We start from the raw sequence: 27,141 nt of genomic DNA, 5'->3' as shown, positions 1-27,141 counted from the left end.
CTACAATTACTACATGAGGTGTATTCGGGTAATACCGAATGTCGGATAATTCCGAAATTCAGATGAAAATCACCCTTAATTCCATCATAATAAAAGTCTCTTTTCGGAATTATCCGACAGTTTTCGACATTCGGAATTACCCGAGTAAACCTTACCTACTATACAACATTGCCTACTTGGGCCCGTTTCTCAAAAGCTTGTAACTTGTAATACAAGCGTATGTCACTTTTGACAGCTTTTGTTAGAAAAGGACGTCCATTTGTATTACAAGTTACAAGCTTTTGAGAAACAGGCCCCTGGTATTAAATACTAGCCTACAGTCATACGCGTAGTCTTTTGAACCCCCGTTTTCAGTTGTTTAAATGCAGATTTTTTTTAAGTTGTGGAACATTGAAATTAGTAGATACCACATTGTATTATTTGTGCATAGAAATATAAAACTGCTGTTCTTTTTCCTTTTAATCATCATGGAAATGATCAATGACCTTAAATTATATTGACTAAGTTCGTAATAACAAATAACAGTCACAAATGATGATATAATTCAATATTAAAGAATAAAGAAATTCACGGATTTCAATCTACTATATAACTAAATTGACAGAACACCTGAATTTCGCATTCAACTTTTATTAAACCTCTCAACATAATATTGGACTGATTTGCAAATGTAATTATGCATAAATTTGCCATGTTATGCGAAATGTCCAATAATTATGAAACTCTTTGAAGTTATGTCATCTGTTTATAAAATTAACTCGCTTTTAACAAGTTTTAATTAAACTTCAACGTGTCGTTTTATCACTTTGAATTTATAATGTAGGTGTGAATAAACAGAACAAACTTTTTAATCATTTGTGCTTGTATATTATTTTAGACAATCTTGATGCATTGTATTTTGTCGTTCTTATGGCTCCTCTATACGATGGGCCAACGCCGGCCACTCCAAGGGACGCATTTATGCGTTAGAGGGAGCAAGTGATATTGCTATCTCATTCTACCGCATGGCTGCGTCCCTTGGAGTGGCCGGTGTTGGCCCATCGTGTAGAGGAGCCATTATATTGTACAGAATGTGCCCAAACAGCACGACAACTTTAACCATAGATCCCGAATATCCCGATATTCCCGATGTCCGATATCAACTGGTTATAACAAATGATATTTCGTACATAAGTTCCGAAAAACTCATCGGTACGACGCACGCTCTTATGGCTCCTCTACACGATGGGCCAACGCCGGCCACTCGAAGGGATGCAGCCATGCGGAAGAATGAGATACCAATATTACTTGCTCCCTCTAACGCATAAATGAGTCCCTTGGAGTGGCCGGCGTTGGCCCATCGTGTAGAGGAGCCATTACCGCTAGGCCACAGGCGCTTCGTTAACTCAATTAACTACTTACATCAAAATTGCGATCGTAAGTCCGGCTCTCTTTGATTTGTAAAAACTATCTCCATACAAAATGTTATCTAAATCGGTTCAATGGTTTAAGCATGATGATGACACTCATACAGAGAGACAGCTAGTTATTACTTACGCATTTATAATATTAGTCGGCATGTTTTAATTTTCCTAGCGGCATTGCGGCAAAAATATGATGGCCTATTCGAATAATGGCAGTTAAATTTGATAACTTTAATTCAATAAAATTCTGAATCATCAATACGAAATCCATTGCTTCATCGCGACCCGAATACCTTGCAATGCACCCAAACTTATTATTACCGGCCAGCTATAAAAGCTCAAAGATTGAAAATATTCGTTTCTGAATCCCAAGACACAGCTCTTGCGATATCACATCTCAGTCAATCATGTCATTACAATTTCAACGTTGTAAACAATCTCATAAGTTTCAAATTCCAATTGATGGAATTGCATGTTACGCGTTTGCGAAAGCTACTATTCCAAATTGATAGATCGATTTTTAAAAGTGTGATGCCATAAAACGTAATCTCGATTTTACAGCCAGTGTGTGAATTGTCGTTTTGAAATTTGTTTTTTTCTTGCAGCTGGGCCCGGGTTGCGAAGGGCATTCAGCCAATTATTGTAGAAGGTTTAAACGATTCTTAATAGCATTCGTGTGTATTAAGAAGAAATTCCCACGCAGGTGATTTTTCAAGACGAGCTATATAAGGAGATCTCACATATTTCCATATCAACCGAAACTAGTTTTTTGATAAATGCGGAATGGACGGCTGAAATGAGTAAATACTACAATTACTACATGAGGTGTATTCGGGTAATACCGAATGTCGGATAATTCCGAAATTCAGATGAAAATCACCCTTAATTCCATCATAATAAAAGTCTCTTTTCGGAATTATCCGACAGTTTTCGACATTCGGAATTACCCGAGTAAACCTTACCTACTATACAACATTGCCTACTTGGGCCCGTTTCTCAAAAGCTTGTAACTTGTAATACAAGCGTATGTCACTTTTGACAGCTTTTGTTAGAAAAGGACGTCCATTTGTATTACAAGTTACAAGCTTTTGAGAAACAGGCCCCTGGTATTAAATACTAGCCTACAGTCATACGCGTAGTCTTTTGAACCCCCGTTTTCAGTTGTTTAAATGCAGATTTTTTTTAAGTTGTGGAACATTGAAATTAGTAGATACCACATTGTATTATTTGTGCATAGAAATATAAAACTGCTGTTCTTTTTCCTTTTAATCATCATGGAAATGATCAATGACCTTAAATTATATTGACTAAGTTCGTAATAACAAATAACAGTCACAAATGATGATATAATTCAATATTAAAGAATAAAGAAATTCACGGATTTCAATCTACTATATAACTAAATTGACAGAACACCTGAATTTCGCATTCAACTTTTATTAAACCTCTCAACATAATATTGGACTGATTTGCAAATGTAATTATGCATAAATTTGCCATGTTATGCGAAATGTCCAATAATTATGAAACTCTTTGAAGTTATGTCATCTGTTTATAAAATTAACTCGCTTTTAACAAGTTTTAATTAAACTTCAACGTGTCGTTTTATCACTTTGAATTTATAATGTAGGTGTGAATAAACAGAACAAACTTTTTAATCATTTGTGCTTGTATATTATTTTAGACAATCTTGATGCATTGTATTTTGTCGTTCTTATGGCTCCTCTATACGATGGGCCAACGCCGGCCACTCCAAGGGACGCATTTATGCGTTAGAGGGAGCAAGTGATATTGCTATCTCATTCTACCGCATGGCTGCGTCCCTTGGAGTGGCCGGTGTTGGCCCATCGTGTAGAGGAGCCATTATATTGTACAGAATGTGCCCAAACAGCACGACAACTTTAACCATAGATCCCGAATATCCCGATATTCCCGATGTCCGATATCAACTGGTTATAACAAATGATATTTCGTACATAAGTTCCGAAAAACTCATCGGTACGACGCACGCTCTTATGGCTCCTCTACACGATGGGCCAACGCCGGCCACTCGAAGGGATGCAGCCATGCGGAAGAATGAGATACCAATATTACTTGCTCCCTCTAACGCATAAATGAGTCCCTTGGAGTGGCCGGCGTTGGCCCATCGTGTAGAGGAGCCATTACCGCTAGGCCACAGGCGCTTCGTTAACTCAATTAACTACTTACATCAAAATTGCGATCGTAAGTCCGGCTCTCTTCACCTTGACATTTGTGCGAGATCGCCAAATCGAATCGGAATGGGGATTCTTGCACAATCTCCGCAGTTTACATAGCACCAGTACTGTAACTTTATTGGTGTAAAACTTCTGTGATTCTACTTACCTGGTATCTACATATTACCTCATCATCATCATCATTTCAGCCTATTTACGTCCCACTGCTGAGCACAGGCCTCCTCTCGTGCGCGAGAGGGCTTGGGCTATAGTCGCCACGCCCAATGCGGACTTCACATACACCTATATGAATTTCTTCGCAAATGTATGCAGGTTTCCTCGCGATGTTTTCCTTCACCGAAAAGCTAGTGGTAAATATCAAATGATATTTCGTACATAAGTCCAAAAAAAACTCATTGGTACAAGCCACGATTTGAACCCGCGACCTCCGGATTGAAAGTCAGACGTCATATCCACTCGGCCACCACTGCTTCTTACTTACATATTACCTACTGCGGTTATATTATCTACTTACCAACTCATACTTACCTATGCTATTATTAGCTTTTCCAATTTCCAAAGTCATGTGATTCGTCAAATTAAAAATAATATTAATGGTGGAGTGGCAATACGTAGGTTTATAGGTTTAGACATTTGGAAATTGTTTTTTTTTTACGTTTTAGGATCCGGTTTTGATGATAAGATTTCCAATTCTGAAAATGAGCTTTAAGTGGAAAAATTCAACCCACGACTCCAGATTTAAAAGTTGCACGAATGAACAAGTGAAGTGTCCATTCTCATGACTTCCGGACGGCTACACTTTACTGCACTAAGTGGCCATCAACTATTGGCCTGATGGTCAACCTACCTACCAGAGCGAGCCACCATTAAATAAAATGGCCAACAAAGAATTGTAAAAGAAAAGAAAAGTCTAAGAAAATTTTATTAGATATAGCACTATTATAGCACTGGCGCTCTATAAAGCGTAATTATATTTTGTTGTAGGTAACTAGATTCACAAACTGCAACTACCGCGCCATCTATATCAGGTATCAAATTAGAAGCATGATTTTTTTCTCAGAAAATATAACCCTTTCATTTAAACCTAAAGGTAGTTAGCATACTGTCCATTAGTTATCTTTTATTCTCGCTGTATGCTCCGCGTGCGTTGCACCAATCCGCAATTTTCGAACACAGCAATTCCAAACTTAAACAAAGGTCAATCACGGTCGCTTTGGGTCAATGACCTGAATTCCATTTGTTTGCTAATAATAAGTTACATTAGGTTCTCACGGTGTTGTAAAATAACTGTGATATAAGATATTTTATTTATTTTTTCTTTATTTACATTTTACATGGAACCACTCAAATGCATCTCATATATATAATACAATACAATTTCATAACATCTATGTCATCTATGTAGACAGGGAAAAAATAATGGGAAAGAGGAACAGCAAATAATGAACTATATTTTTAATTTCTCTTACACCAGGCCGCGTAGCCAAGATGCCAATCGCTTACGCTCCGTAGCGATCGAAACGCAACCGTCACTGTCGCACTAACATGGAAGAGTGATAGAGAGACATAAAGCTTTTCGCTGTCGAAGCGATAGCGATCGTAACCTTGGCTAAGCCGGCAGTACGGATATGATGGTCCTTCTTGTCTACGTGACAGCCTGATAAAACGGTGTCCGTTACTTTCTATCCTACGGTGTTCAAAAGTAACAGTTGTTTTATCACGTGGATAAAGATGGATAAAGCCATCCATAATACGCCGGCAGGTATATTTAATAATAATAATAATCGCCCCGCGGGGGCAGCCTGTGTAGAGCTGACAGTGAGTGGCGACACCGCGGACCTCTAATTAAAGAAGGCACTTTCATCTGGTCCTCGCCTCTGTGCTTGCCTTCACTGGACATGTAGCCCGGCAAAAAAGAGTAGAAATTAAAAAGTGGCAACACTGTAGTGTCGTCCCGTTCTCTTATAAGCATTGATTTGAAAGGGGTCGTCCCTACACACACTACAGTGTTGCCACTTTTTAATATCTACTCTTTTTTTGGCAGGCTGTAACAAATCGTCAATTCTGAATAGGCTCCAGAAGCCCGGCGTCCGTCACCTCAAACCATTACATTAATTTGAGATACAGTCAGCAGAAGTTGCTAAGCGGGCGAGGTGTTCAAAATTACCTTGACACGCTCTTATTCTCTTAACAATAAAATCGCGTCAAGATTATTTTGAACACCTGTCCCGCTTAGCAACTTCTGCCGCTGACTATACCGACCATGCAAAACGTGTCAAATTATGTCGAACCATAATTTAATCTCTCACGCTATATATACTAGAAACAATAGTCTGCATCGTGCTTGCAATTATCGCAATTTTGCTGATCGTCCAACTGCTGGTATTAACTTATTAAGTACGTAGATTGATTATTGCGCATTTGCGTCACGAGATTTTAGCCGTCTTCGTCTTCGTACTAACAAATACCTAACCCTTATGGTAACATTCCATTTCTAATCGCAGCTGCACTCCTAGTACTGAACGCGTCGCTGTTATTGTCAATTTCCATAGTAAAATGAACAGTAATGCAGCTGTCGTTGGAAATGGACTGTCACCTTTATAATAAAAATACCGCATCCCTTTGTTTGACATAATTATTGAAAGTCATAATGTTATGACTGTCATATTATCATTACTCATACATAATTCTGGAACCGTTAGCTTTTCAGGATTTTCGTAAGGTTATGCTATACATGGGATTAGGTGGTTTGATTTATGGCAATCCTGAAAAGTTACGCGTTTCTGAGGAAAACCAAAATTTTAAGTAGTTATTATTAATTTTAAGTAGGTGTTTAATGACTTCGATAAAATTATCGAGTTTCAAACTAGGTTAATTTCATACGAAGGATTTTTTGAACTTATTATACAATAATTATATGAATCACGAAATCCACAATTTGCATGACTGATAATCGTAAAAAAAATATTAATTTGCAGTAACATGATAATCTTTTCAACAGAGATCAATGATTAACGTGCCTAAGTAACCTAACTTGTGCTTACCTATGCTAATTGTAAAACATCACATTATCACGATAAAGAACATAATAAATCTACTAGAAGCTACTTATAAAACAAAACTCATATCCAAATCCATTACCGAACTATTTCCTAGCATTTTCTTGGCTTTTTTGGCATAGGCTGGAGTCCGCTTGGCAACTAATCTCAAAAATGTTGCCATAAGTAATCACTAGTTATTTAATTTTTTTTAGACTTATACAACAAATACAAGTATGTAGGGATAATATACATATAAAGACGCACTAAACACTAATCAACGTATACATGCCTTGACATGCCCCAAGTGGCGGCTAGCCACACTTACCCTATTGGCATTAAGGTGCCGTAGATTCAAAAAGCGGAGTTTTTGAAAAATCGTACCGGTATTTTAGATAGCAATACGGTTGCCAAAAAATTAATTAGTGATCTTGAAGTTTTTCTCTAGGGACTTCAATGATTCGAACTCTGATTTTTTGCCTTTCACTCGATAGAGGAAAATCACGAAAATATGAATATTACTTCTAAAAGTCCGCAATTTTGTTTTTGACGGTACTCAGAGAATACTTTTTTCTTTTTTTAAACTTACAACAAAATTATAATTTAAAAACATAATATCCGCGGTCCCGAGTACCTACGTACAATCGTACATCCATCTCGTTTACGCTTACGCTCAATGAAAGTGAGAGAACACAAATCTACAGGGCCTTAATTAAAAATATTAGTTGGATCCTGTGACAATAATATTTAGCGAACGATACTGCGTAGTTGTTTCAATACCTATTATCCTAGCTTATGAATTAGTAATGACATTAATTCGTCGAGATTACACTGAAATCATTGTTTGCCAACATTACACGGGGTAATTATTCTTGTATTTGCGTTTAGTTGGTTACTGTATATTATCGCGGCAATATTAATGATGTGATAATTGGGAAGATTTAATTATTACTTATTCAGGTCTCTATTAACTATGTCATCGTTATCAATAACTATAAACACAGAACCGTAAGACAGAGCTTTCAGAACGAAATATTACTTACATTAAATAACATTCAGCATTATGAATAATCTTGTGTGTAACACGGGAGATATTAAAATTGCTAACTCGAGTCATAACTAAAGATTTATTTTAACTCTTCTTTAACAATTTCGCCCATAGTTAGAGTCTGTGCGGAAAGAGAAGAGTCGTGGGATTTGAGGGCGCGCCAGTGCTATTTTATGGTTTTTGCTATGCTGACAACACTGGTCACGTGATTATAGTACGACACTAAAGGTCATGATACTTGAATCCCTTTTGTTCCGGTTTTTTACCACGGCTTACTAAACGGAGCCTGGTGGTGGTGTCGGCTCGTCAACTCAATCCTCTGATTTAGCGCAGGCACTAGTTTTCTTTTTAAAACACACTTGTTTTTATATCTCAGATACTAAAAAGTCACTGCGATTGACAAAACTGCTAAAACTATTTAAGAATCTGCCCAATACAACTGTAATTTTAGTACCAAACAAGATACGAGTCTCATTTATGTACTGCCTAATCTGTGCAGTCCAACAGTTATTAAAACCGGGTAGATCGGGTAGAAATTGGGCAATAGAACTGTAATTTTATCTGGGATATATTTCACCCATTGTAAACTTGACTTGTAATGTATGTGTACATTATTAATAATAAATATGAATATGAATAAAAATAGTGCCTAAGTAGGTAGGCCTTATTGGGATATGTCCGGTTCTCTCATCTCACGATATTTTACTTCGCCGAAAAGTCACTGCTAAATATGAAATATAATTTCGTAACTAACAGAACCTACAAATAAAGAAATATTTTATTAGAAAAAGTTTTATTCAGAACCTAGTAAACGAACTTACAAATAAAGAAATATTTTATTAGAAAACGTTTTATTCTTTGTAATCGAAGTCTGAATTAAAATATTCAATGTCACTTATGTTTAAGCTAGCTTCAAAACAACCAGGGACACTCATAGAACTATCTTCATCTGAACTGGATGTGCTTGAATCCGGCACGTAGATTACGAATTCTTGCATATCACCTACTTAGCGGTCTTTTATTCGAGATACCGTAGGTACTTTTACACAATCCTGAAAAAGAAATTACATACAAATATGCATAAAATGGCAAGTATCAAGACTATTTGTCAGTTATTTTAAAGATCATGAATGACCTGCATATTTATGAAAATTAATATATTTTGAATGAATATGCTTACCGATTATGTACCGGAGACAAGTTACTTAGGGGGCTTATTAAGTAGGTAATTATTTAATATTAAATCCAACATCAATACCCGCGAATAGCGAAAACACGTTCCGCGACTTTTTGTAAGTCGATAGTCGGCTTTTAGCCGTTTTCTTCCCGCTGACAAAACCGAACAATGTTAAATATAATTTTCCTTGTGGTTTTATGTACGGTTTTATCGTGTTTTGAAAATATTTTATACATAAAACTTGCGGTTTTTGTTAATAAAAATATACATTGACAGAAGTTTGTTTACTTTTTACAAGACAGGTGTCAAAGGTTTGATTGCCATATAAAATTTAAAATGTTAGTTCCCGTTTCTGCCACGACTCTTCTCTTTCCGCACAGACTCTACCTATCTTATTGCACAGTGTAGAATTTACTCTAGCTAGTTTTCTGAAATACATAAATTAAAACTAAATTATTATAAATGTTCGGGAAGTAGTAATTTAGTCAACAATTGAACCTTCTTCAGATTCTCCGTAGGTAGATTCTGGTTCAGTTACTGTGGCTTACGAAAAAAGCAATAATAAAATTGCATGTGCAACTATTATCTCCCGTATAATGTTAATCGCAGATTACAACAGTTTCCATATCAAATTCACCCACTAACCATTCAAAAATCGCCACTTTTCATGCACTACATCCCCAAAACAATGCAAGCAACGCATTCAAGCACCAGTAAAATCTAAAGGACTTATGTCCATTTTATTTCACGGCATTTTCGACTTTTCATCACTGGGTCTAATACCTCAAAAGGTCCTATATTCATATTGATTACAAAGAGGTTTTGTCGTTTTTCCATGAGCCAATATAATGCACAATGGTTGTATAATAGGTTACGCGTCTGAATGGAAACCCAACCAAGTATGAAAATGCATGGGAGTAGGCTAATCCGGTCCGGTTCCATGGTTTAGAATTCAGATGTTTATGTAATAGTGTAATACTAATGGTCAAATTTAAATGCGTCTTCTTAACCGAGTGGGAATGAGGGCAATGTCTTTGTCATTGTTTAATTCGTGGATTCGTGAGCATGTATTTTTAAGTAGGTGAAGTGAGCAATGTATTACTAGCTACTGGAGTCCGTCCACGCTAAATCGCACGCCTGCGGCACGTATGACCATGTAGATGCAAACTTAGTGTAGACGAGCCAGAGGCGTAACTAGGGGGGGGTTGGAGGGGGCACGTGCCCCGGGCGCCGTCCAAGGGGGGGCGCCAAAATGAGCAAAAGACCTGTACCTCTCCGCCTTGCTAAAAGGCAGCAGGGAAACTTTTGTCAGTCATATTTACCACCACTGTGAAGTGTGAAATGCGGATGGTATTCTGGCCCACAGCGCAAAAGAGAAAGCCGATCTTTTACTCTTACTCTTTTTGCCTCGAACTCGACCTTGACAGACGACGGTAGCGCCCTACCGCCCACCATCAGCGAATACTCTATGCAAGAAACTTCCATCAAGGCGGGAGTTGCTATGCTTTCGTTTTATAAGGCGAGCGGGCCGAGTGCTTCAGAGTTGTGTCCCGTGTTAGCGCGTCTTTTCCGTTAGGGGTCTCCTGTCGAAGTTACCATCTTATGGACTCTCCAAGAGACTACCTATGCAAATGGATCGCTAGCCCTTTGTCCGGCAGGCGCATATGAGCCGTAGTAGACGGAACCTGGCCGCGTAGCCAAGATGCCAATCGCTTACGCTCTGTAGCGATCTAAACGCAACTGTCACTGTCACACTAATAAGGAAGAGTGATAGAGAGACATAATGCTTTTCGTTGTCTAAGCGATAGCGATTGTAACCTCGGCTAGGCCGGCTGCTTCAATAGCTGCTGCATATCTGTGACATGTTGTCTATCGACGACATTCATCGATATGCGGACGACAGTACTATACAAGGATGGCTAAAAAATAACTAAATTCCCGTTGCCAGGGAGGTTTTGGGTTTTGGGACTGAGCAACTTTTACTACGGGACTAACCCCGAAATCGCGAAAAAAAAGTTTACCCTCCCATAGAAAATGGACCAGCCAAAATGTAGGAAACAGCCAATTTTTTTTCGCGACTTAGGGGTTGGACTAATAGTAAAAGTTGCTCAGTATAATCCAAAAACCTGCCTGGCAACGAAAATGCAGTTATTTTTTAGCCACCCTGTATAACCTACAGGCTGGTCCAAACCTTGACGCCCATAATTTTTTTTTAGAATCCTTTCGTGGGTTATCAGAATATACCCCATGTACCAGATGTTAGCCGATTTTTCGTAGTTTTCGAGACTTAAAACTTTTGTTAAGAAATTCTGGAGTGAAGCTTTGCTTTGCTTTTCTGCCTTCTAATAATTGTTCGTGGTATTTGCACTGATAACTGAACTGGACTGAACTGAAATAGCGATGGGGAAGTGACCCCATAAAATAATAGTAGAAATAACTGTGTCAGGTATCGAGGCATTCTATCCAGAGTTTCGGTGTGGGATCAGGACAATTTAATCCGATTCAATTCTACCATGACTCAAATTTGCGCGTTTACCGCTAAGAAAACCTCATTTTTCAAGGCACAACCCTTCCCATGTCAGGGAGTATTGGGAGTGAGGTTTGCAATCCGGATCCGAAATGTATGAAATTATCCGGATCTGGATCCGGATCCACGAATCTTCTCATACATTTCAGATCCGTCGTGCAAACCCTAATTGGGAGCCTCGATCGGTGTTGACATCTCCATCAGTGACGTGCGCTCGTATCAAAAAAAAACTCTGTGTGCTCAATAAAGGGAGGCCACCGCCATACTTTACTCTGGGGTAGACTGATCCCATATATTGAGTACTGCTGTCACCTTTGGACAGGAGCACCTGGATGCCACCTTGGGTCCTTCAAATCAGTCCAAAGCCACGCTGTACCTATGAATAGAGATCTCCAAAAAAGAAGTTTATAAGTTTTAAAACGGTCGGCAACGCGCATGTAACACCCCTGGAGTGTAGACGTCCATAGGATGCGGTGACCGCTTACCATCAGGTGGGTCGTAAGCTTGTTGGCCACCGATGTACTAAAAAAACATAGGTACCTAACACTGTATTTGTCTACATTAAAAGTATACTTATTAAAGCAAAAAATAACCCTTTCCTTTCGTTAAGCAGGCCACTGACGAGCCTTCCAAATGGATGCCGTTACAATGGATTCATCCAAATGGACGGCATCCTAATATTAAACATTGTACGTTTTTGACATTCACGGACCGATTTTGGATTGCAGCCACGCTATTTGGACTGTTGGAAGGCTTGTCAGTGGCCACCTTACGTTCATTTCGTTTGGGGGGGGGGGGGGAGGGGGCGCAAATTTGGTGTCTGCCCCGGGCGCCATATCCTCTAGCTACGCCCCTGAGACGAGCTAGTAATGCACCAAGTGTACCTACTACCTTTTACATAATAAAAATAAAGTAATATACTTACCTCTACAAACCAATTTAGGATCACTAAAAGTACTAATCAATAAATAATGTAAATTATCAAAACATTTTGAGTTTATATTGAGTATAGGTACTTACTTATCTACCTTGTGTAAGTAGCGGAAAGTTTACCTAATTATAATCAAGCAACGGTATACCAAAACTATCTACTTATTTAGTCAAAGAATACCTAACTAAACTTGCTGTACCTAGTTAGACTTCCTATTTTTTTGATGTCCTTTTGTGCATTGTGTGTGCCATAGAATATTTATATTAATAACACATTTCTTCGTTCCAGATTGGTCCCAACTCTCCTACGAATCAATCTACAACAACACAGACTACGTCCAAATACACAACCAACCGCGGCCATTCACCTTACCAAACAACCTAACTAACACAGCCCCCAGGCCCTTTAGTTCTAGTGATAGAGACTCTTATTTAGATACCAAAGATAATGAGTTAGAGTATGAGTTTGCAGGTAGTCAAAACAAGCATCAGCTATTGGTCGGGTTTGCCAGAGACCCGTTTAGGACCTCTGTGCCTGAGGAGGATTATTTGAAAGGAGTCAGGTATGTATTATCATATTCCTAGCGTTGTCCTGACTTTGCTCCGGGAATCTAGGGCCCCTCGGCAACTTAATCCATAGAGAAATGAAGGTTCAACAGAAGGCAGTTGCCATCTCACCGTTTTCAAAAAAGGGGAAAGTACGCCTTATTGATCCGGCTTCCTCACGATGTTTTCCTTCACCGAAAAGTTCCAAAATACTCATTGGTAGTACCCTGGGATTCGAAACAGTGACCTCCGATTTAAAAATTGCACGCCTCACCGCTGCGCTGCCAGTGCTTACGATTTAGCTACCTAGATATGAATGAATAGAAATAAAATAAAAAGTCGTAATAAATAATGTAACAAGTAGGTACAACAGTTGCTTACAAGATTGCATAGTTTAACTATGCTTACCTAATTAATAAACTTATGTAAGGCAATCCTATAACAACACGACAGATGTAAAAAAATTACCAACAACAGTAGGTAGTGAGAACAAAACCTTTTTAAGCATAAAACACAAGAATGAGTCACGTTAGTAGGTATCTAAGGCATAAAATATGTAACAACATTATCAACATATGGATTTCCTATATGTAAACTGAGTCACGTTAGTAGGTATATAAGGCATAAAATATGTAACAACATTATTACCATAGTAGTTAATAGGTACCTAATTACATATATCGTTGCGTTAAAAAAGGTCAACTGATGGCCCTTGTGTTGTGTCTTTGTTAATTAAATATCTAACAAACCAGAAGCACTTCATACTTTAGCAACACTTACCTATACTACTGCAACGCTTACCAATTGATGCATCTTGCTTACTGTTGCTACAGTAGAAAGTGCTTCTAGTTTAGTAGATATTTCACGACACGCGACACTTTTCTGGACTCGTACCCCAAATACATTAAGCCAATTTCATTTTACTACACAGGCATGTCCAACCCCAGCCATTCGTCAATAAAGGCGAAAATCGCGGGAAGCGGGGAGTGGTGCATCTGGCCAACATGATGTACTGTGCTACGGGCTGCGATCCACTGTCTTACAAAGGATACGGGTGCTACTGTGGGTTCCTCGGGGAGGGGAGGCCTACAGATGGGATTGACAAGTAATTTCCTTATCATATATCCTTCTTACTCTCATGAATCTGGTCCACATATACAGTGAGGCGAAATTGCACGGAAAATTTCTGAATGAATTCATTGATAAAGTTGTTGCCATGCACTTTTGTGGCTCATGGTACAAAATGATGTATGTACTACGCGACAGGCCGCAATGCCTGCTATCGCCGTCTTACAAATGATATGGGTGCTACTGCGGATTCCGCGGGGAGGGCAGGCCTATGGATGGGATTGACAAGTTACTTCGATTTTATTTTTCTGAAAACTATTCATTAAAAGTATCTGTACAATATTTCTTACCTAATCGCTCGAACGTTATAAGTCATTCACCCTATGTAGGTACATCTACCAGCTCGCAACATGTTACTTACTTACTTAATGGCGCAGCGACCCAAAATGAGTGCTCGATCCTGTGCCATCTCCCACCAGTTATCGGCATGGAGATCACGCAAGTCATACAACACACACACCAACATGATACACTCCAAAACAATTCCCGTCAATCCCATCCTTAAACCATTCCTTTTTCCACAGCTGCTGCAGAATGCACGACCGCTGCTACGAGAACATCTACTGCCCCTTCTTCACGGTCTACTTCCAGCCGTACTACTGGAAGTGCTACCACGGCGAGCCTCTCTGCGCTCTGGAGAACTACAAGACCCAACACCAGTTCATCAACGGCTGCGCTGCGAGATCTTGCGAGTGTGATCGGCAGTTTGCCATGTGTATAAGACGGTACCCATGTCCGAGGAAACGGGCACTGTGCCGGTCCTCTCCTTTGAGACTGCTGCAGAATTTGCTGATGTTCCGATGAAAGCAGGCAAGGCGAAGGGCAGAAGCAAGTGAAGGACATTTACACTATGTCACTGCCATTAACGGCAAACTGTAAATAGGGTGACTGCTATTGTTATTAGCCACTACATAGTAATTGATGGCCACTCCTAACAAATCAGAAAGAAACAAGTCAATTGAAACCTTGTTGTTAAGAGCAGCCAATCAATATGTAGTGGCCAATATCCATGGCAGCCACCTTAGAGTACATACTCGATGATTTATATAAATATATAGCAGTGGCGGAGCGTCAAAATTAGCAGTCAGAAGTCACTTAGTTAATTGAAAGTTTACTTTTTAATTAAATACCTCCAAAATAAACTGAACATGCGTTAAGCCAGTGGAAGTAGAATTTTAAGGAATAAACTATGAGTGAAGCCAGCTGAAGTCTAATTTTAAGAACGCCCCGTCATTGTGGTATAGTGAAGAAAAGCAAATAGATAAAGGATTACACTCCGTCTAGGCTAAGTTTGCACGGACTTTGCACTATTAGCAGTCTTGTGCAGCCACACCTGACGTGATATAAATGACGTGAACATGTAGATAGATACATCAAATTATAGGTATAGAAAGACGTCAAATATAGGATTGCCAAGATCTCTATGTACAGTCGACTGTACATAGCGGTCCATGTTGTAAATAACTTATATGTACGGATTGTGTTTTACGGATCATCTCGGAATTAGTAAAATAGATCGATCGGAGTTAAATTTAAAAGTAAAAATTATCACGGAAATTCTTACAAAAGGTATGAGTACTGTTGTAAAAAAGTATTAGTCTAGTCCTGGGTACCTATATTTCATAATCTTATCCACTAACTAGCAACACAAAATTAAAATTAATTAATAAACATTAACAAAAGGAACACATAACGCGTATGCAGTATTGTGCTTGACTATTTTTTGTAGATAAATTAATATTGTAAATAAATAAAAAGGTAAACGATACAACTACCTACTTTGTTTCATTTCGTCCAACCCTGGGTATCTTCTTCCTAAGGCCTTTTCCTGACTTGGCAGTAAATAATCTTCACGCCAATCAAGAAGAGACACTACTGCCGGGCTAGCCAAGGTTACAATCGCTATTGCTTCGACAACGAAAAGCATTATGTCTCTCTATCACTCTTCCATATTAGTGTGACAGTGACAGTTGCGTTTCTATCACTACGGAGCGTAAGCGATTGGCATCTTGGCTACGCGGCCTGTATCGATATTGTAACTGACAATAGAAATGGCTAAGCCTCCTAACGACTGTAGTGTAGAGTATCAAAATTTGCCAGTTCAAACTCTGTCAAATTGATAAAGAGTCAAAAAATTTAATCAGGCATATTTTATGTACCAGGCATGTTGTGTGTAGCATGAGTGTCGTCAGGTGGCTAAAGAGTACAAGATTTTGAAGATGGCAACATAGGAAAGTGTCGAGTACTAGTAACTACCTACTACTAGGTAATTTACCTACATTAACTCAACTCTTTAAAAGCTCTCTTTCCTACAACATTTCCTCCAAAGTTTGGTACACAAAATTGACATTACGAAAATGTCGACCACATGCATTTTTTTTTGTATTTGCGGTATCTTTACCCGCAATCGGCCTAAATGTTTCGTTAAATAACTTTTCTCTGAACGCACGACTGGTCACCATCTTGCATCTGTACTACATATACCTATTGTACGAAAAACAATGGTATTGTAGGTTAATGGATATCCATAGAACCCTTTACTTTTGTAATGTATGTAATATCTAAGTAGCTTGATTTCTGTACTACTTCGTACCTTATTAGATTTTCAATATGATAGGTAGCCATTACCAAGGTTACTTAGGTACCCTTCAAAATCCTTGGTGGCTTGGTGGCACAAAAACCGAATTCCTTCCTTACATGCCTATGAAATTAGAAGTCAGATTAAAAAAAAAAACGGTTTCATCCTAGAGGAATTGTGATGCCTACGACAAAAACATTATAAAACGAAAAACAAACTTTGCCGCCGGGGCCTGATACATATAAATTTCACTGAGTGGGACCCACGGAATACAGTAGACGGTGCAGACCGGAGTTTAGGCAGCCCGAAAAGGAGATGGCGGGACGACTTGGACGCATTCTACTCCAAATGGTGGGAAAATGCCGATGACAGGGTCGAGTAGAGAAAACGAGGGGAGGCCTTTGCCCAGCAGTGGGACACAAAAGTAGGCTAGGTAAAAAAAAAGTAGCTAATCGTTTTGACACTTCGAAAAAAGAACCTGATTTGATTAGTCAGGCAACCCTATAGTATTTATTAAATTTTAAAAGTTGACTTAGGTAATGTTAAAGACAAGCCACGAGATAAAGTAAACAAAAGTTACAATATTTACTATTTATGACCAGTAATAAAATTTACAAATAGTTTTGAAACTAATTCATTTTACTCACTGCGAGTGACTTTCATTAGCAAAGATTATATCGCATCACTTTCAAAGTTATGTTATGCATTACGAAGATATTGCGTAAGGACGATTATCCCATGCTCCAGTGGTGCTTGTCGTTCAACAATCTCTCTATCGTCGAGTGCATTGTTCATTCAACTATAGGTCTTAAGTCCCACGACTTGTGTGATGTGACGGATGTGACATTACATTATACAAGAAACTCTTAGCTAACAAACAGATTTATTGATAGAAAGATAAATAAAAAGTTATAGCTCTAATATAAGGCTGTTATAAGATATAGACGGTCCAGCAAATCTTGTCAGTAGAAAAAGGCGCGAAATTCAAATTTTCTATGAGACGATAACCCTTCGCGCCTACATTTTTCAAATTTGCCGCCTTTTTCTACTGACAAGATCAGCTTGACCAAGTTATATATATATGTTATATTTGCTGTTACTCCACATTTGCTGCATCATCAAGTGCTTGGCAGTAGGTAATCAAGCGTAAATAAAATAATGCGGGCTTCACATTGGATGCGAATCCGCACATCGCTCCGGTGCGTGAGCGGGACATTGCTATATCTATAGGTACACGTACGTGCATAGCGATGTCGATGTCACCCTCTACACTGACGTGCAAACTTGCATCAGTGTGATAATCTTCTTCTTCGAATTCGAATTTCGAAGATTCCAATGAATCTCAAGCAGAATTTCGGTAAGATTCATTCTCATTGGAGAATGTCATAAAAACAGCAAGAATTTACTAAACGGGCGTGATGTTCAAATTAACTTGAGCATAATATATTTATTGCTATACGGTAGAAAAATCTGTGTAGACTCTGTGTTTTGAACACTTCATCTACTTAGGGGCTATTCATAAATTACGTCATTTCAAATTAGGGGGGGGGGGTCTAGACATCGGATGACGGTAGCATGAAGCAGGAGGAAATGGGGTCATTTGAAGCATGATTATTGGATGATTAACTATAGGGGAGGGGTCAAAAATCGTCAAAAATTGATGACGTAATTTATGGACAGCCCCTTAGCTACTTCATTGAACATGTGAATACACTTACAGTATGTACGTACTTTTGTATCCATAGTTTTGTTTTATGTTTGCTATAAAATAAACTCAAATCGAACCCTTATCAAATCTGAACAACTAAACCGAATTCAAAACCGAACCGAGGTGACTAATGTCGCCAGAAAATCACTGATAAATAATAGTTTATTTTATAGAAATCTTAAAAAGTGTTGTTAAAATTATTTAAATATCAAAATTCTAGTCGTATGTGTTTAGGTACCATAAATATTCCTAACCATCGATCAATATCGCTTACAAACGTCATTATTCCCGAAAACGTAGGTAAGCTTATGTATAAATATATAAGTAATGAGGTATTTAAGTCGCCGGTCGATCGTAAAATCTGCAAGATCAGGAAATTCTTAGGCATAATAATATGATTACGCCGCTATTTCATGATATACCTATTAACATTAGGCCAGATTTAAGTATCATAATGTGCCAGGTTGATGAGAGGAATGATGTCAAGGAATTTTATTATCTGGCTAATTTTGTGATCGGCCGCAGTCTTAATTATATATACTTATATCAGTTAAATGACACGTAATAAATTGATCCTTCGAATAAAATATTTCCGCATTCCAGATGGCTATAGCTCACATAACATATTTCCTACTTTTCTTATCCGCAACCCACGCAAGCCGTCAAATATTTCCTAAAAAGGTCACAGAAGATGTTACAATACCGAATTACCAACCAACCACCAACCAACCAACTACTCAAAAAACTACCAAAGACGATGGAAAACAGAGTATACCCTGTGGTATGCTAAAAATGCTTAAAGCATTGAAAGAACATGAGATGGAACATAATCCTGATAAGAAGCAAGCGGAAGAATTGGGAGAGCTGGTAGATATGCTCAGCAACTTACGATGGCCAAGGAGAGGGTGGAATTACTTGTAAGGATTAGACACAGTCAAGAATATACTCGTATACATAGCCAAAACAGAGATAAGGTATTTATTTCGTATAAACATAGGTATAAACTTTTAATTACTAATGAAAACTGCAGGCTTAAGGTGACATTCCATTTCTGACCGCAGCTGCACTACAGCTGCTCCGACACATCAATGTTATTGTCAATTTCCATAGTAAAATGAATGACAATAACGTCGCAAGAGTAGTGCAGTTCTCACTTTTACTATTGCTGTTTTGATGCAGACTATATCCCTGTCATGTTTCCTAATAAAGTAACTGACACTCTGAGCCGCATTACTGTCGCGAATTAAACGTGCAATCTGTAACTCGTTTTATCAAGGGAACTGACAATGATAACGCCCGCTTCAACGACGCTTAGGGTTGCCAGATGGTCGGGATTTGGGGGGGTTTCTCCCGATTTTTAGCATGTGTTCCCGATTCCTGATAAAGTGAAAATTGTCCCGAAAACCAGCTTCACGTTATAAAACAATAATTTCAAATTCCGAACTATCGTCGAGCGAGCGAGCGACCCGCGTCGACCGATGAGCGAGAGACTTCGCTCTCTTCGAGATCTTGAACTTCAAGATCTCAAAGAATTTATACAATTTTTATATGAAAACGTCTATGGGCAGAGCAGCTAAGGTAGTGCCAATAATGTGAAATATCGTTGTTTTTAATACAATTACTTTTTCCCGACTTAAGTCCTAAAATCCCGAAAAATTGATATTTTTTCCCGATAATAGCGTCTTTCGATGTGGCAACCCTAACGCCGCAGCAGTAACCCAAGGCGCAACAGTAAAGGTACCGTTTGGATTCAAACTACATCAGCATCACTGTAGCGTGACATTTCTGCCGGAAATGTCAAGAATCCGAGCAGCAACATCGATTCTGACATTTGCTTGAGTACTCATAATGCAGTCGGTAGTCTGAATTCGAACGGTACCTTAATGCAGCTGCGGTTGCTATCACTATAGTCACACTCGATTTTGGATTAGATAAGGTTAGCGTATCCTAAACTATGACCAATTTAGTAATCACACTAAATTGACAAATGTAATTAAAAAAGCAATAATTCGGTCTGAAGTATTTTAACCAATTAACTCGCCACGATATCAGACAGTTTTCGTATAGACAAGTGTTAACACTGATGAAGACATCCTTATGAAAGAAAAGGTAATTTAATTGATATTTTACATTAGAGATAGTCATTTCTATCTAGTAAATATATGTATCTAGGCGTACCTCACAAATGACCAATATAAATAACTCACATAAATAATTCGCATATTCAATATACTTTTCGACAGTGTCAATCGGTCGAATCGCTAACTAAGGCGAATTTAAAAAGGTTATGGCTAGCAGACAAAACTTAATTTAAAGGATGTGTGCGGTATTGTAGTTTTTGTATATGTGTAATATGTATTATAGAATATATATGTATTTAGTTTTGTGTATATATGTACATATGAGCGAGCGCTGGTGGCCTAGCGGTAAGAGCGTGCGACTTGCAATCCGGAGGTCGCGGGTTCAAACCCTTGCTCGTACCAATGAGTTTTTCGGAACTTAGGTACGAAATATCATTTGATATTTACCAGTTGCTTTTCGGTGAAGGAAAACATCGTGAGGAAACCTGCATACATCTGCGAATAAATTCAAAGGTGTATGTGAAGTCCCCAATCCGCATTGGGCTAGCGTGGGGACTATAGCCCAAGCTCTCTCGCGCTCGAGAGGAGGCCTGTGCCCAGCAGTGGGACGTATAAAGGCTGAAATGATGATGATGATGATGATATATGAATATATTTGCTGTAGGTAAGCTGCTAATATTATAAGTAACTAAGAAACTTTTCTTTTTTATTATCATTATTCTTTTCTCTTTTTTTTCTTTTATTTACGCTGTTGGTACAGTACGAATGTCTACCGTCTCCAATTCTCCCTCAGTTGCTCAAAGATTAACTGGAAGGGATCCCTTAAAGGGATAAGTTCGCCTTTGTACTAATAACGAATGTTATATTTCCTGTTTTGTCTTGATTTTTGTACAATAAAGTGTTTTTCTCAAAAATGGACGGCAAAGTCGACTTTGCCGTCTAAAAAATAGGTCGCGAAGCGCGTAGTTTATGGTCAGTCAAAAATTAAAAAGTTAAAAACATTGCAGTCTCGATTTTGGGACTGCAATGTTGCATACAAATTCCATTATTTGTCGAGTTCCAAACTTTTTAAAAGTTGAATGTTGAATGGCCATATCAAATGAAGGCACAGGCCCATTAAACAGCCAAACAGATGATTAGTACCGCGACTATTTAGGTGTCTCAAATAGGTTGGCGCATTTTCGGCAGAAAAATACACTTCTATTTATTTATTAAAAAAATAAAAAGGCGGCAAGGGCTTTTTTCTGTGAAAATATATACGTAAGAACGTTGCTTTTGTAAAATATTTCTATAATTTTTATATGTCTTGCACCATTTTTGAGAAAAGCACTATACAGGGCGTCCCACAGCTATGCCACATGGAGGGTAAGTACCCTGAATATTGTAGATAGAACATTTTGCTGAAAGAAGACATTATTTTAATTTAAAAAACAATTTAAACTGCATTCATAGATTTTTAAATAATTACATGGTTGAACCGGGAATCGAACCCGCTACACGAAAAAAAAAACATCCTGTAGCTTTTTCATACCGATCGAAAGGCTTCATCATAAGGATTATTTTTTGCTAAATAACATAGTGTCGGTAATAAAAAGAAACCCATGAATTTTAACATTTTTAATTCAAATTAACCAATTTAATTTATCAAATGCTCAAAATGAGTGTCATTCTGTTGAATACAAAGCCGCTCTCTTTTGATTATTTCGCTAAATTTCGCATCAAATGTTAAAATTCATGGTCTTCCTTTAGTCTCTGACACTATGTTATTTAGCAAAAAATAATCCTTATGATGAAGCCTTTCGATCGGGATGAAAAAGCTACAGGTTGTTTTTTTTTTTCTCGTGTAGCGGGTTCGATTCCCGGTTCAACCATGTAATTATTTAAAAATCATGAATGCAGTTTAAATTGTTTTTAAAATTAAAATAATGTCTTCTTTCAGTAAAATGTTCCATCTACAATATTCAGGGTACTTTCCCTCCATGTGGCATAGCTGTGGGACGCCCTGTATATGACTCGGCTGGAAGGCCACTTGCTGGCTTCGGATTCAATTAAACGGACTCCCAAGGTCGTCCGTTTAAAACGAATCCTCAGCCTGCAAGTAGCTACTTCCGAGCCTCGACAATAATGTACTATTACTACTGCTACTACTAAGACAGTCCTTGATAGTAAATAATATACTATTAGGTATAGTGCTTGTGTTATTACTTGAGTAATACGAATTGGTTTCCCATTTTAACAATCATTTATTTCAGATGCCACGACTTATATGGAAGCAACTCCTTATTGTATCATTTCTATTTATCATCGGTGATTGCGCGCCACCGTCTCAAAAATTAACTGAGATCAAGAAAAAACCGCTTTCCTTCCTTGATTTACCTTCGGTAATAGTAGACCCGTACGAGCAACTGAAGTCACGTAGCGCAAATCATGTTTTTAGGATATTATTTGACCCTGAATCACTACAACAAAGTACCGAAAAATACCGATTACCACGAAAGTTAAAGAACAATTTAAACTCAAAGACACTGTCGGAAAAAATGCAAAAATTAAAAAAATTACAAAATGAAGCCTTTGAAAGGTTGCTAAATACCAACCATGTGAATAAAAAATCAATATACTTACAAAACCTAAGTCCTGTAGGAAAATATCAAGGAAACAACTTGCAAACTGAACCAAAAGTGGCCTTAGAAAAGTTGCTAAATACCTACAATTTTAATAACAAATCAATATATTTACAAAACCTAAGTCCTGTAGGAAAAAATCAAGGAACCTACCATATGAATGAAGAAAAATATACAGCACACAACTTGGAAACTGAACGAAATGTGACTTTAAAAAAGCTTCTTAATCACTACCCAAAGAATAAAGAATCATTATTCTTACTTAACCTAAGTCCTATAAGAAATAATACAGCAAACAAAATACAAAACATTTTTAGTTTATTAAAAAAGTCACACCAAGAAACAATTTCAAAGGACCAAAAGAAATATTCATTTCTGGTTCTGCCAGAAGTCAGATCCAAGGAAAAAACATTACATGATATATGGAACAGCATTCGATCAAACGTTCTGGAGAAATTGTTTTCACAGCATAATATTACTTATGGGACAAAAGCCATCGCCCGCTCAGGACGTTGTCGCACCAGAAGAGAAGATAAGAATGGAAAGAATACCGTATATCCTTGCTATTTTCCAACATATTACTACCCGTATTACTATAATACAACATATTACTATCCGTATTCCTATAATACAACATATTACTATCCATATTACTATCCGTATTACTATCCATATTACTATCCATATTACTGGGGACGTCGTTGAATTATGAATTTTACAGTACATACATATGATGATGCTACTTTATTCCTATTTCCTACTATTCGCACTTGTAACGTAATGTACTTTTATGACTTATGAATTATGAATTTATCAAATACTATGAGTTTTATTTGTCTGAGTATACTTTAGATACCTCTACTATATACAAAATCAAATACGTTGAAGTAAAAATACATATAACAGAGAACGTAAATACCTACGTTGCCACACTATTGGCAAAAAAAAAATCTGATAAAAAAATAGAAGGAATATTTTTTTTCTTGATTATATAGATATTCAAAATTAAAACTACAATGATTTCAATAACTAAAACATGTCGCATGCCGCAGTAAAAATTCTCGTCAACGTATTTTTGGGCCAACCTGCTTTAAAAACATTTAAAATAAACATACAACCGAATTGATAACTTCCTCCTTTTGAGATTTGGAAGTCGGTTATAGTACATTGTGCAACATGGGGCGTAAGTTGAATATTGCAAATAGGCCAAGAAATAAGAAGTTATAGAGGGAAATGCTAGGAACACAATTTTTGACTCCGTAACTTTGTTTGGACTAGTTAGGAGGTGAACATATCAAAAGTCCCCGGCCGTAGCCCCGGTGCTGGGGGGGAGAGGGGGAAAGAAGGTCTCATTTTTCGGTTTTTCACTAATATCTTGGAAACTTTGCGTCTTAGCGACATGACTACTGAGACAAACCAAAAGCTGATAAAATTTGTAACAAGTTTTATTCAGTCAAGTTTTTCGATATCTTGAATAGTTTTTGAGATATCCGCTCTTGAAAGTTTATTTAGGGCTTTCAATTTTATCCTGATATCTACATCAGTGAAGCTGCTAGGCCGTGTTTGGTATCATTTTCGTATAAATCGGGGGTGCTGAATTCATTTTTGGTACCTATCACATTGACACCATTCCTTAGAAAAAACATATAAACTTTAAACAAATACCTTTTTTTTTTAATTCATCTTTACGCTTAAACCGCTCAACCAATTTAATTGTAATTTGGTATACAGATATTTCGAGTCCCAAGACAGGACATAAGATACTTTTTATCTCAATAATCATCCTTTAAAGTTGTGAAATGGAGTATGGGGGGAATTCAACTTCGTCGACGAAACTGAATTCCTGAGGTAAATACTGCTTAAGGTAAAGTTTGAAGTCATGTTAGGTATCATTTTCATCTAAATCACAGATGTATACCATCCTAAATTTCACCTAAACCGGTTCAGCGGTTATTGACTCCTCATACAAACTTCCACCCCACTTTTCACATCCTCAAAAGATGCTTTTGGTTATAAAAACCATCCTATGTCCTGTGTCGAGACTGAAACTATTTCTATACAAAATTTCAACGAAATTGGTTCAGCAGTTTAAGCGTGAAGAGGGATTTTTAAAAATATATTTTTTTTAATTTTGGTTTTACTTCGGAATAGTGTCAATGTGATACCATAAATGAATTCAGCAGCCCCGATTTATACGAAAATGATACCAAACATGGCCTAACAGCATCACTGATGTAGATATCAAGATAAAATTAAAATCCCTAAATAAACTTTCAAGAGCGGGTATCTCAAAAACTATTCAAAATATCGAAAAACTTGACTAGATAAAACTTGTAACTAATTTTATGAGCTTTCGGTTTGTCTTAGTAGTCATGTCGCTAAGATGCAAAGTTTCCAAGATATCAATGAAAAACCGAAAAATTCGACCTTCTTACCCCCCTCTTCCCCGCAGCACCGGGGCTACAGCTGGGGACTTTTGATATGTTCACCTCCTAACTAGTCTAAACAAAGTTACGTAGTCAAAAATTGTGTTCCTAGCATTTCCCTCTACAACGTTTTTTGAGCATTCATTTACTGACCTAAAAGGAGAGTAAGTTAAATCGCGGCGGCTTGCCGGAGCGATTTATAGACTCGAGTTTGCAATATTATTACGCCCCGAGTTACACACATTGTTTTTCATCACACTTGCGATACAAAAATTAAGTATAAAGACAAAAACACTGTTAACTATGGCACTAGAAACTTCATAACTCCCTAGGGAGAACGCTTTTTCTATAACTCCCGCTAAACCTGCGTGCAATTCCACATTTACTGAGCGAGTGTGAAAAAAAAAGTAACTTATTAGACATAAAAATTATGAACAGTCCAGGAACAGCATCGGGAAATATTGGGGAACCCAACAGGTTAAAGTTTTGATTATAGTTTACTTTTGTAGTTAATTATTTAGTCACTTTTTATGTAAAAACTTTTGTTTATAGTTACATGAGTCAGTTAAACCAAGATGCACTTAAACTTGTGAAATGATCCCTAGATGTACCTAATTAAGAGATATTAATTATAAGTTATAGCTGTTTCTTGACTAACTTAGGTCATAAGAGTTCTCTTGGGAGTACTACTGGCTACATAGAACTAACAAGACTGGTAAGGTAATTGAATAGTTTTCTCGAATGCTATCATGGGTGTTCTAAAATAATAACGTAGGAAATAATGTTCTGTTTGGTAGTGACATAAACAGACATCAGATTCACGGGTCAAATTTAATGGTAAGCATGTTCCAATCATCGATGTTTTTCCCATACAACAAAAAAAAACTCAGTTGTTACCACTGGTAACGACTTGGTGGTAACTAGTGGGAATAACCCCTTCCACAAGGTTCTTTGGCGTCGCAGCGTGAGTAATGAAAGCTGAGTCAATTAAGACATGACAAGTTGTCACATAATAAGCCGCAGTTACTTATCTATATCTACCTACGTAACGGGACATTCTTAGATGCTTAGAAGAGATTTTCTCTCGTGTGTCTATGTTATCTCATTTTGTGCTGTTGGTTACTTATTATAACTTTCGTTGACCTGTTGCAAAGGTTCGCATAAAGAATTCACGAGAATTTTTATTTTATTTGGTTAAAAAAATACGATAGCGGGGTAATTTTGATAATGGCAAATATTTAAAAAACCAGCCTCACCTAAACATGCCTATTATTTTTATACAAAAGTATATGAAAATATGAAAGTACTGAACATATATATATACCGAACATGTACCGAAAATCATAATCATTAGTCATCATTTACTTCGATTCCTTTACAGGTTGTATTTAAAGAAGGAAGATATGAAATATCATTAATATCACTTTGAAGAAAAAATGAGCATTTGAACAATTATTTTATTTATTTTTTCCATGAATCGTTGTCTTATATATTTGATTTTGTGAACCATAGCGGATAATTATAAAGGAATATGTTTAAGCCATGGAGTGACAAGATTATGTAGGCGTTCATTTGACACGCAAAAAGATTGATTTAATAGAGAGGTATCTAGAGAAGTCTTTAAAAAATCTTGATTCGTGCCCTCGAGTGTAACAGCTGAATAAGATGGCGTTGTACTAAGTCATACCTATGATTTGCCCGTTTTGCCGCTACT

The 27,141-nt window shown here is 37.5% G+C and overlaps 1 protein-coding gene and 1 long non-coding RNA gene across 2 annotated transcripts in view; both read left to right on the top strand.

The window, feature by feature from the left end:
- The window catches only part of LOC134674108 (uncharacterized), a 29,355-nt gene extending 13,568 nt beyond the window's left edge, over positions 1-15,787 (top strand). Inside the window, exons 2-4 of the mRNA XM_063532167.1 lie at positions 12,629-12,902; positions 13,817-13,990; positions 14,538-15,787. Of these exons, the coding sequence (XP_063388237.1) occupies positions 12,629-12,902; positions 13,817-13,990; positions 14,538-14,817 (728 nt within the window). The 3' untranslated portion in view covers positions 14,818-15,787. The remainder of the gene's footprint in view (positions 1-12,628; positions 12,903-13,816; positions 13,991-14,537) is intronic.
- Positions 15,788-20,106: 4,319 nt separating this feature from the next.
- Positions 20,107-22,895, top strand: LOC134674285 (uncharacterized). The gene is made up of 2 exons (XR_010099590.1): positions 20,107-20,408; positions 22,633-22,895. It is a non-coding gene; the product is annotated as an uncharacterized LOC134674285 (long non-coding RNA).
- Positions 22,896-27,141: the final 4,246 nt, after the last annotated feature.

Source organism: Cydia fagiglandana, chromosome 2 (genome assembly GCF_963556715.1).
Source record: "Cydia fagiglandana chromosome 2, ilCydFagi1.1, whole genome shotgun sequence".
Lineage (NCBI taxonomy): Eukaryota > Metazoa > Arthropoda > Insecta > Lepidoptera > Tortricidae > Cydia > Cydia fagiglandana.
Note: the sequence above shows the minus strand (reverse complement) of the source record. Positions and strands in the feature narration are given on the sequence as shown.